General features: G+C 35.0%; 1 protein-coding gene across 3 annotated transcripts; it reads right to left on the bottom strand.

Annotated features, from left to right (window-relative positions):
• Positions 1 to 3,251: 3,251 nt before the first annotated feature.
• Positions 3,252 to 8,186, bottom strand: LOC103453270 (cucumisin-like). Of its 3 annotated transcripts, none has more exons than XM_029105910.2 (10): positions 7,910 to 8,186; positions 7,711 to 7,811; positions 6,765 to 6,862; positions 6,434 to 6,677; positions 5,729 to 6,245; positions 5,427 to 5,530; positions 5,063 to 5,278; positions 4,412 to 4,523; positions 4,086 to 4,299; positions 3,252 to 3,895 (listed from the first exon to the last, which is right to left on the bottom strand). In XM_029105910.2, the coding sequence occupies exons 1-10, from the start codon at positions 8,003 to 8,005 to the stop codon at positions 3,363 to 3,365; spliced, it is 2,235 nt and encodes a 744-aa protein (XP_028961743.1). In that variant the 5' UTR covers positions 8,006 to 8,186; the 3' UTR covers positions 3,252 to 3,362. The 3 variants fall into 3 exon arrangements, with proteins under 3 accessions (XP_028961743.1, XP_028961745.1, XP_028961744.1); XM_029105912.2 differs by having other exon boundaries at positions 7,524 to 7,811; positions 7,910 to 8,114; XM_029105911.2 differs by lacking the exon at positions 5,063 to 5,278.
• Positions 8,187 to 12,542: the final 4,356 nt, after the last annotated feature.

Here is a 12,542-nt window from a genome sequence, read left to right as displayed (position 1 = left end):
CTTATTATTATGCTCCTAGATTTCCTCTTATCAAGAAAATTTTACTAATTGCAATTGTTAAATATTATTAGGGTGAGTAGTGGATCATCGATTTGAAATCAGCTCTTCATGTAAGCAATTTATCCACTTATTCATCTCAAATTCTTCTTCTTTGTAGATTGTTCTGATACCTACTCTTATTTTTTTCCATTGACACAACTCTTTCATTTCTTCTTTTTCATCATACTCTGAACTTACATTCCGTTTTTAGCTGCGAATTCTGAGGATGAGCTATACACAAGAAGGGATTATTAATGGGTTTTGGATGTGATATAAGTTGACATGTTTTGATGAAATTGAAGTTTTCAGTGATGTGTTTTTATAGAATTACAAATTTGAGTAATGAGTTTTTTCAATGGTTTTTTTTTTTAACATTTATGATGCTATTTGTAAAATTTAGTTAGAAATTTTTTTAACAACTATAATATCGTTTGATTTCAATTCGTAATTACTTCTTTTGTTAAATTTAAGCTTGATACTGTCAGCAGATCTTTATACTTTATGTCCAATATATATACAATGATGTATATGTGTTGTTTTTATAATATTGCTTAGCATTTTGTGTGTTGGGAGTAGAGTACATTGTTCACAATGGCAAAACAGGGGACATCTTCTACTTCATTTGGGAAGAAGAGGTTAGTTCGATTGTGATTGCTTTTTTTATTTGGTTAGATTTGAAGTTGGTTGGCTTGCATCTAAGTTAGTTGTTTCCTTGCACAGGTTGAAGTCACTAGTTTTATTAATGCTAGTGACTGAAATGAACTTGAGTTCATGTTAAAACGATGTCATAATTTTCATTATGGTGAGAACTGAGAACCTGTTTTTTTTTTTTTTTTATTTATTTTTAATCTATACCGTTTTTGAATTCAAGAAATTGAATTACTTTTCTTTACCTTTTTTGTGATCATTCACTGATCATTTGTTAATTGTTTTAATATAATGAGGTAGGATATTTTACTTTCTAAGCTCCATTTTGATTTTCAATAATTGCTTGATTTCATATTGTCAAATAGTTTATCAATTTTCATATTAAGTGCATCAATATGATGTTGTAGTTTAATTAGATGTGATACAAGTTGATAGGTTTATACCTTAGAAATATAATTTTTTTACACAATTTTTAATCCCGCAACGATGCTAAGGTAGAACTTTCTAGTTTGTACTATAAGGCAGCCGGTAGCTCTGCAAGCAAATAACCGCTTGCAACCTTTTCTTAGTGCATAACATGTGCAATTGCCTTCAATGATGGTAATCCCAGCCGATGGTTAACGTCCTTCTGCTCAAAGAAGAAAATGACCCAGCTTAGGTACTTCGACCATGATGACAATTGAAAAACTAGAGAGCCAGTAGCCAGTTGAAGATATGTTGCGAAATAAGGTAATTTTTACTTCATGCAATTTTTGGTTATAGGGTGTTGATGCACAAAATCAGTGAGGACTTTGGTACAATAGAAAGTGTCAAGTTTGTGACCTTCGCTAGATTGCTCAGGTCACTAGTGTGGATAAGTATGCAAATAGATAGAGACAGGGAAGCAAACACAAGATGTTCGTGGTTCACCTAGATTGGCTACGTCCATGAAATAGAGGACTTCTCATTAATTGTGAAGGGTTTATACAAGTACATAGGTTCAAGCTCTTCTTTAGTAAGTACTAGTGAATGATTTAGTACAAATGACATCAGCAAATATTGTGAGAGAATTATCTCTATTTATAGAAGTGAGTTTCTCGTTTCATTCTGACATTGACACATGTCGTGTTGTGATTGACTTTTGATGTTGACACGTGTCGCACTATGATTGGCTTCTGATGTCGACACGTGTCGCACTGTGATTGGCTTCTGATGTCGACTTGGAGGGAAACTCTTTTGGATCCTTGACGGTATAACGTTGACCGGTGCTCAGTAGTTTCGGGATTGGTCAAGTATGATACAAACATAGGGAATGACGGTACAAAAACATATTAACTGTGGTATCAATTTCATGTCTAACTTTTCCAACATATACTGCTTTTGAAAAGAAGAAAAACCTCCTGACCTACATCACATGCCATGCATCCATATTGACCTTTATATACATCCACAAGTCAAGAAACAAGCATATTAGTCTGTATGCACAAACAAGTGAGAGTGGGAAGTGAGAAAATGCAGCTTGCTAATATTCCTAGCTCTCCCACCACTGGTCACTCGATCGATTGTTGTTCTTGGCATAATTTGCATGGTAGGTAGGGCTTGTATTATCCATACGTATATTGATCGATGTATGATCATGTGCCAACATCTGGAACAAGTGGGTGGGTAAACACTGGCGGAGGCACATGAGGACTAGAGTAGTCCTAGGCCTACCCTGACTTGAAAAAACAAGATTAGTATTACACCTATTTCTATTGCTTTGCAACTCTTCTCAACACTTATCTAATTATTTATCTATTTTTTCATCCAAATTCTATCCTAGAATTAAGAATAATATTTCAAATAGTCATTTATTACAAATCAATAAAACTTTTAAATTAAAACCCATCATTCACTTTTAACTAATAAAATTGTCCTTCGCTCGTGCACTAGCAGAGCTATTCCCCATATTCTTCTTGAATTTCATATATTTAGTCATTCCAAATCCCAAACTTATTGAATAAAGAACAAATAAGGTTTGTAAAACTCTATTATTCTCTCCATTGATTTTAATAATTCTTTCAGTAGTATAGAATAGATGACATCATGCAATGGTTTTAAAATATGAAATTCGTCGAGAATAATTATGATTACTATAAATAGATAAAATTATGTATTCATATGTTAATTTTGACTACTTAATTATTTGGATATTTTTATGATGTTTTTGCATTCGTAATTTTGTAACCACTATTTGTTTTTTTGTTTTTCTATACTTGTGTGAGGCCCCTTCTCACAAGAAATCCTAGCTCCGCCACTGTGGGTAAAGATATTTATGCCACCGATTCATGATGCTACTCTGATATTTTTCGTGTGTATACGTAGTTATTTGCAAATGTCCCCACCGAAGTTTTTCGGTCTTTTGTTTTTAATCAGGAAGGTTCCGACTAAAGTCTCGTTGATAACTTGATTTAGTGATAGCTACCTGTATAAACGGGCAACGAGGGATGGGGCCTTCAATCAAGTAATCAACATAGGAGAAAATCCATATTTCCCATGCAAACAAAAAATGAACAATCAAATATACAATTAGATTGCACAGAGAATTATAAAATATCCTTAAATGGGTACATTTCAAATTTCGAGGTACTACATCATATTAAAGCTTCATGCAATTGCTTATTCATGCATCATACATTATTACACATACTTTGTTCTCAAAACACAAAATACACAACAATGGGGCTCCTCACTTGGAATTTACCATCATCCCACACTAGAGAACCGGAGACTATGGTTTTTTCAATCAACCCTTTCACCGTGACTTGAAACGATAGCTTTTGCCCGAGAGATGTGAACTTTAGAACGCTTGGATTAACTTTGATTTCAAGTCCTGGTGGTGCACTCACTTTAGCTTTATATGTGGACTTCGGTGATCCAACATTTGTGACGGTCCTATTGAAAATGCCATTGACGGATTTAGGGTTCGAGGTGGAAAGTGCAACAGAAGGATAGTTTAGATGATCACTGAGTGTTCCATGACTAGATTGTGATGATGAGCAGCTATGGCTATTCCCGGTAAGAGCTTTCAATAATCTGGTACTATAGCCATGTGCACACAAAAAATTTACGTAATCGATTTCAGCAGCGTCGTATACCAAACCAGGATACGGAGCCCTACTAGGATTTATTAGGCCAGCACCGTATGCGAATTCGGCTTCAGGGTTAAGATTTGCACGCATAGGTTTGGCTGCAAAATTGTTACAAAATAATCAAACATATAAATCTTAGGTAATACAATGTACATCATAGACAAAGTCTAATTATATGTGGAGTCTCTCACAAGACTTGGTCACATGATCTCTGACAATAATTGGTCATCAAATATGTGAGAGAATGGTTGTATTGTAATGGGTACATATATGAAAATGCATCTATACCAGTAGTCGTAAGAGCTGACAGGATAGCAGCAGGTGACCAATTGGGGTGAAATGATTTGACGTATGCAGCCACGCCCGCAGCATGTGGGCATGCCATTGATGTCCCCGATAATATATTGTATGCAGTTACCCTGTCATCACCTTCAAAACCTGAAACTGGGGCAATTGGAGGCCATGCTGCTAGAATGGAAACTCCAGGAGAAGCGATATCTGGCTGCAACATATAGGAGAAAACAAATAGGACAATTAAGACCCCTCAATATTCATGATTCGGTTTGTTCATTTTTTAAGTCAGCATTCACACACCTACGGGGCCTTGAAGTTACCTTGAGAATGTTAGGAGTGTTTGGATTTGGACCCCTTGATGAGAATGAAGGTACGTATGGGGCCAGTGCATCCATGCCCTCAGTACTTTTCCAAATTGTTGCTGTTGGGTTCCTGCGAATCATTACAGGGATTCAGGATTTATTAGCAATAGCATAAAAGTGATCTTTTGATTTATGTTAGTTTTGTTGGATTTTTGGATCGGCGAGCCCATTGGGCTCTACTCTAACAACATCAATACTGTCCTCAACTTTACTACATACCTAATCCGTCAAGTATGGGGTTTTATTACAGAAGGTCTCGATATTAGTTAGAGTGGGGCAATCATACTTAAACCTGTTATTTTCTTTTGCACCCACCGATGTAGGATTCCAACACTTCCCTTCACGTGTAACCTCATTTAGTGGTTCATACATAGAGATCAACACATCGGCAATTGAAACTCGAAGGTTGGCTGTATGTTAAGAGTCCAAACTTGTTTTTAATGGAACTTAGATGCCGGCTCTTTGTTAAGAGTCCTGGCTTGTTTCATTCCTGGTGACAAGCTCATTGGAATTTTTGGATTAACGAGCCCGTTGGGCCTCACTCTAACAAACGGGCGCATTAGTAATATTTTAAATCAATCATGCACTGTCATTCTCAAATATTAATACCTGGTTGAGTTTAAGTAATGGGCAATTTCGTTACCAACGTGGAACCAAACGGAAGCTGCTGGTACTGGAACAGGATCGATTACATCTGCTGCTATTCGGCTTGTCAAAACATAACCAAATGCGCCTGCATATATAGCCCCATACCCAGTAGGCCCATCACAAAGAACAATTTTACCCTCCACCAATTTTTTGTCTAACGTGCCTATTCGGCATAACCTGCTCCATATATATATATATATATATATATATATATATATATATATATATATATATCCATGTTATTAGCACCTGGTTAGACTTATGCTAGACTACCGTGGTTCTTCAATATAAATGGTATATATACTCTCAAAATGCGTACACATACCTGGATGTTTCCCCATCGTAACCAGCTGCCGTATCTGGAACGTCTGCAGCATATACTATGGGGTAGAATTTACCCTTGAGTTCAAATGTGTTTGTTACTATTCCCTACCAAGGAAGCAAAAACAAATCATAATCAACTTTCATGTTTTAATCAATTCTCTAGTATTTTGGTGCATCTGCAGCATATATATATATATATATATATATATAATGTTGATTCTCCAAAAGTGTATATACTGCCCAACCAGAATCACTACCAAACAAAGCCCTAAATGAGCAAAGGTTAGATTCTGTATCAGTTACCTCATAAATTTTGTGGTTTCCCAATTGAACCTTGGTATCAAAGTGGCGATCTATGGTGCTAGCAGCCACAGCAAGATACCATGGTGCAAAGTTTGTAATAGTTTTCAGGTTTGGCCCTTCATTACCAGCAGACGCGGAAGTGAATATTCCTTTTCTTAAAGCGTGAAAAGCTCCAATGTCAATGGAATTTCTGAAATAATCTAACGGTTTAAACCCCCCAAGGGAGACAGAGAGTATGTCAACACCGTCAGCTATGGCATCATCGAATGCCGCTAGAATATCAGCATCCGGGCACCCATCTAACCAACAAACTTTGTACACCGCAATGCGTGCTGATGGCACGCCTCCTCTTGCTGTCCCCAACCCTAAACCATACAGACTTGCCTTGCTAACTAAGTTCCCTGCTGCTGTTGATGCAGTGTGGGTTCCATGGCCATCCGTGTCCCTCGGAGACAAGATATCACTGCTATTTTGTGGGTAGGGTTGACCGCGGTAATACCGTGCTCCGATAATTTTACTGTCCAAGTGTAACAACAGTATGTCATATTATTTAAGTCAGAGTTACAATTTGACAACATATCGTATAAATCAAGTTCGCACTTTTTGTTTCTGTCTAAGTGTAATTAACAACAACACGTGATGTTTTGTTTTTTTTCGTTTTTTGAAATGTGCAGTGGATGGTTGAAATAAACTGGTTTGCTTTACTTGTTGCAAGTAAAATTGCCTTCGCCCTTGCATGCGCCTTTCCACCTTTTGGGGGGTGGACCAAACCCGGCGTCACTGAAGCTGGCAGATTCAGGCCAAATTCCAGAGTCAATCACCCCGACAATGATATCAGTTTCAATGGCGCTTCTCTTCACTATTTTAGGAAACCCAATGAAGTCCCATGACCGTGTTGTTTGGAGCTTCTTAGTTTCACTAGGGAAAACAGACACCACACCATCCATTCCTGCATATATTTTTCAAGTCATACAATGGTCACTTTTAATGTTTATTCAAGTTGAAAAATAAAATTAAGTTGGGTTCATAAGACAACCAGCCAACTTCTGTGCTTCTTCCTCTGTTAGCTCGGCAGCAAAGCCATTGAAGGTTCTCTTGTAGCTGTGCAGAAGCAGAGATTCGTGCGCAATATTGCTGGATAAATAAACGTCAAAAATCAAAATCTTAAAAAATTTGACACTTTCAAACTCTGCCATAATTAAGCTTGAAAAACAAAGAGAAGATGTGTATGTATGAGAGATGACTAAATTAAATGGTACACTTGTCACGAATAATGTTAATCAGTATCAATGTTTAAAAGGCGAATGTGTAGGTGAGACGTGTTGTGGATAGCTCTGTCTAGGTGAAAACATTGAGGCATGAGGCGAAACCTCACGGAACTTAAATTTTTTAATATATATACAATACATACATACATATACATATTATTTTGATGAGATATGTGGATGTGGAGTCTTAAAAAGAAAAATAAAGGGTAATATATAACGTTAAAAAGTAAAGATATATTTTGAGTTTTTATAGGGTCTTTTGAGGTTTTTTTAGGTCTATATACTTCATAAAAATAATATAAAAGATATGATTTAACAGCGGCTAATAAAGAATATGCTAAAAGATAGAATATGCTAAAAGATATGATTTAACAGCGGCTAATAAAGTGAAAAAAATAATTAAAAAAAAAAGAAAAGAAAAATCAGCCAACAAGTTGGCGTCTTCTTCATCTTCTTCAGACTGCTATGCAACTGAAAACAAAACCCAGATTTCAATCAATTTTTATTTTTTTTTCAGATTCGACAACCTTTATACAAAACTGACGCCCAATCAAACGTCCTGAGGCACGCCCCGACGAAGCTATGCGAGTTTTTCGCCGACTCCCACAAAATATAGACGGCAAGCCACCCGCTAAGGCCCTCGATGCGAGTATTTTCAAACAGTGATCAGTATATATAACTAAGCCCACTATCATATGTGATAATTAATTAAACCTGTCATCGATGACGTTTTGTAGCATGTTTACATGAAGAGCTGATGTGGTAGTGGTGGAAACCTCTGGCTTTGGCTTGTCACCCATATACACAATATAATCCTGCAGTTAATATATCCAAGATCAGAAGATTAAATTAATTAATGAACATATTTTGAGCAGAGAAACGGAATTGTTCAAAATGCATCTTTTATGAATGCCTTCCGGTTATCCTGGTGATCAGCAGATAGAGTGACATCAACTGGCAGAGTAGATATGAGGCTGATGAGAAGGAGAAACCATGGGATTAAAGCCATTGTAGCGAAGTTCTAGAAAGCATGTAAAAGATGGACAATCTCATCCAAGAACACCATCTTGTATTTATAATCAGAGCTGACGTTGAGGGGGAGCTACCGGTTCCATGGCACACGGTCTCAAAATTTAAGAATCCCCAAAATAGTTTTCTATCTAATCGGATATCTTATGAAATAATATTATATTATTTATATAAATAAAAAGGCTAATCAGAACCACATAAAAGATAAAAAAATCCTAGTGGGCCCACAAACCACAAACCACAAACTACATGAATGCCTACATAAGTCATCAAATCGTAAGAAATTTTATAAAAATTATAAAATAATGATATTATTCACAATGTTTCTCAATTCTCACTCCTGTCATTGAAGATATTATATTATATTATCTTAAACAAAATTTCCTGTCATTGAAGAAAAATTTCCAAATCATGAAGACAATTGAAGTGGTCAGAGTGGTGTAGATTTCGATTAAAATGAGGTACTACTAGTTCAAGTATATTAAGTTGGAATTAGAAGATTTAGGTATTTTTATTAATAATGATATTTTTTTTCCTTTTGTACTTTTTAGGGCAAAACTCATAAAAATTAATCAAGTAATTGTCATAGCAAGAGGGGAGCAGTAAACAAAAACCATTAGACGCACATGCATTGCGAACTATTAGGTTTTATTGTATATGCTTAGTATAATTTAATTATGATATTGTTTGAGATATAAAAGATGACACCTACTAAAAATATTTATGTAGCTACTTGAAACGCCAAAGAAAAAAAGTTGAACAATTGACTCGTCTAAAAAACGAGTTATTGATAGGTTTTTTGTTAAAGAAAAACAACCACGAAGTTCAAATTTTTTTTTTTGTTTTTTTTTTTTAAGATTATCTTAAAAAGGGCCCTTTTATAAATTTGCATAGGATCCCCGAAATTTCAGAGACAACCCTGTTTATACTAAAAATGAAAAGCCATGCATTTCACGTGTTGCAATTTCTCTTTATTCTTAGGGGTATGGTTTGTGCTCCCATGATTATTTTACATAGTTTGGGGGTGTTTTGATATAAACGCCTTGTTTTTTAATTTTGGTGATTAAACATCTATTACTTTTAAGAATATGAAAACTAATGAAAATGATTTAAAAACTTTGAGTTTTAACGATTTTAACAAAATAAAGGGTAAAGTGAAAAATACCAGGTTTGACTTTTTAGTGTAAAAATATGGTTTTTTATTAAAGTGAACAGTAGCGCGGGCTTTTCATTAAAACTCCCTTTAAGAATTTGATTAAACATTTTTCGTACAGTTTTGGTGATTAATTTCATTTTATTAAAGGTTCAATTTTAGACGTTTCTTTTTTTCTTTTTTTTTTACCTTTATTTTCATGAAATTGTTTACTAGCCACCCTAACAAATTTCACATTACATCTTCACTTTCGTTTTCCTTTTTTCCCTATCATTCCTTACCTATGAATTTGTTATAGTTATATGCATCTCTCGTTCTGGAGATTTTAGATTTTTTATTGTTTATTATAATATTTGGTTTAGTGAATTAAATAGAAGGTTCAAAACTCCTTATCACATACATAATCATAGTAAAGGTACGTTTGATTGTATTGGTACAATTGATTACCTATAATATGGGTAATTTTAGTTTTAGAAGTAAATTGTAGCAATGGTCCCTCAACTTTAATCAAATTGGAGCAACGGTCCCTCAACTAAAAATCCATTACCATTGGTCCATCATCTTATCAAAATGTGTAGCTATAATCATTTTCATTAATTTCGTCAAAATTTTGTCAAAATAAGTAATGTTGGAATAACCATTTATATAATTATGGTCCTTCAACTCATCAAAGTGTGTAATTATGGTCATTTTCGTCAACTACATCAAAAATTTTGTCAAAATGAGTTATGTTGGAAGGACCATTGCTACAATTGGGTTAAAGTTAAAGGACCATTGCTACAATTGTGTTAAAGTTAAAGGACCATTTCTCCAGTTGAATTAAAGTTGAGTGACCAATGGTAATGGATTTTTAGTTGAGGGACCATTGCTCCAATTGAGTTAAAGTTAAGGGACCATAGCTACAATTTACTCTTTAGTTTTATGGTACATTTGTTTATTAGTTCATTTAAAATCTAAACGTACCAAAAATCGGTATGTTTATTTTCAAATGTATCATGAGTTTTAAATACATTTATATAACTATATGTAAAATTTTACCAAATTAATGAAGCTTTATTATGAAAGTATCAATAACTTTTATTTAATGTAGCAAGAGACTAATTAAATATAATAATAGAAATAAAAAATTCTCTCTTTTTTTAATGACAATAACGAATTTTTGGTTATAGGGAATGACGGTACAAAAGCATATTAACTGTGTATCAATTCCATGTCTAACTTTTCCAACATATACTTCTTTTGAAAAGAACGAAAACCTCCTGACCTACATCACATGTCATGCATCCATATTGAACTTTGGATACATCCACAAGTCAAGAAACAAGCAGATTAGTCGGTATGCTCAAACAAGTGAGTGGGAATCGAGAAAATGCAGCTTGCTAATATTCCTAGCTCTCCCAAGTCCCACCGCTGGTCACTCGATCGATTGTTCTTGGCATAATTTGAAAGGTAGGGCATGCATTGTCCATACGTATATCTATCGATGCATGATCATGTGCCAACATCTGGAACAAGTGGGTGCGTAAAGATTTTTATGCCACCGATGCATGATGCTACTATTTTATTTTTCATTTGTAGTTGTTTGCAAATGTCCCCACCGAAGTTTTTCGGTCTTTTGTTTTTAATCAGGAAGGTTCCGACTAAAGTCTCATTGATAACTTGATCTAGTGATAGATACAACGTGTATAACGGGAAACGAGGGATGGGGCCTTCAATCAAGACGTGAATAACGGGAAACGAGCGATGGGGCCTTCAATCAAGTAATCAACATAGGAGAAAATCCATATTTTCCAGGCACACCAAAAATGAACAAGGGTAATTATATTAGCACCCCACAAGTTGTTGAATAAACCCTACATACTTAATACACCCCACATTTACTTTTTCAATTAAAAATTATCTTATTAGAAAACCTCATTTTAATCCTTAAAAAATATGAGTTTTAGATTTTAACCTTGTGTAAGATTAAAATCCAATTTTAGTCCCTAGTACATTTAATCATATCATTTATTAGTTATATTTTGATGTTTTATTTATTTATTTATTTATTTTTATTTTAATGTATCAATTACATTTAAATTTAATTTTTATTTCATTCATCATAATATATTTTAATGTCTACATTTAGGTAAGTAATTCTTTTATAATATATATTCCGATAACAATTTTGTATGTTATTCGTTTAGGTACATTAATATATTTGAATAATTCGGTATATCCATTGGTGTAACATCCCACATCGCCTAGGGGAGTGATCATTAAATGTATATTCTCATCCCTATCTAGCACGAGGCCTTTTGGAAGCTCACTGGCTTCGGGTTCCGTAGGAACTCCGAAGTTAAGCGAGAAGGAGGCTAGAGCACTCCCATGACGGGTGACCCACTTGGAAGTTGCTCGTGAGTTCCCAAAAACAAAACCGTGAGGGCATGGTCGGGGCCCAAAGCGGACAATATCGTGCTACAGTGGTGGAATGGGCGCGGGAAGTGGTTCGCCCCGGGCCGGGATGTGACAATTTGGTATCAAAGCCTAACCATGGCCGTGGTGTGCCGACGAAGACGTTGGGCCCCTAAGGGGGGTGGATTGTAACATCTCACATCGCCTAGGGGAGTGATCCTTAAATGTATATTCTCATCCCTACCTAGCACGAGGCCTTTTGGGAGCTCACTGGCTTCGGGTTCCGTAGGAACTCCGAAGTTAAGGGAGAAGGAGGATAGAGCACTCCCATGATGGGTGACTCACTGGGAATTTGCTCGTGAGTTCCCAAAAACAAAACCGTGAGGGCATGGTCGGGGCCCAAAGTGGACAATATCGTGCTACGGTGGTGGAATGGGCTCGGGAAGTGGTCCGCCTCGGGCCGGGATGTGACAATTGGTACAAACATATAGTTACATTGATTCAATATAATGCATTTCATTACGTTCATTTTGGTACACATATTTGAGTATTGACTTTTAGGTACATTAATTCAATATATTATATTTCGGTAAATACATTTAGGTACGTACATTTTGGTACATACATTTTGGTATGGATATTTAGGTATATACATTTCGGTATTGACATTTAGGTACATACATTTCGGTACGTACATTTTGGTACATATATTTTGGTATTGACATTTAGGTACATTAATTCAATAATACATTTTGGTACATACATTTAGGTTAATTATAATATATTTCGGTACAATCATGTAGGTACAATATTTCGGTACAAAAAAAGTCAATTTTATATATTTCGGCATAGTTATTTCTGTACACTTATGTATTTATATATTTTTGTATCACAAATATGTCTTTTAATATTTTCTCATTTACGTTCATTTATAATTAAAAAACTAAATATGTGCATATTAATAAAATTA

The sequence above is a fragment of the Malus domestica genome, chromosome 07, assembly GCF_042453785.1.
Source record: "Malus domestica chromosome 07, GDT2T_hap1".
NCBI lineage: Eukaryota > Viridiplantae > Streptophyta > Magnoliopsida > Rosales > Rosaceae > Malus > Malus domestica.
This window is presented reverse-complemented; position numbering and strand designations above follow the sequence as displayed.

What these genes read in the sequence shown, in the direction of transcription:
- LOC103453270 (XM_029105910.2), bottom strand. Translation starts at nt 8,005, where the DNA reads ATGGCTTTAATCCCATGGTTTCTCCTTCTCATCAGCCTCATATCTACT. An exon ending in ACACTCCTAACATTCTCAAG is followed by an intron (nt 4,300 to 4,411) that starts GTAACTTCAAGG and finishes TATATGTTGCAG; the next exon opens with CCAGATATCGCTTCTCCTGG. An exon ending in GTCAGCTCTTACGACTACTG is followed by an intron (nt 3,896 to 4,085) that starts GTATAGATGCAT and finishes ACAATTTTGCAG; the next exon opens with CCAAACCTATGCGTGCAAAT.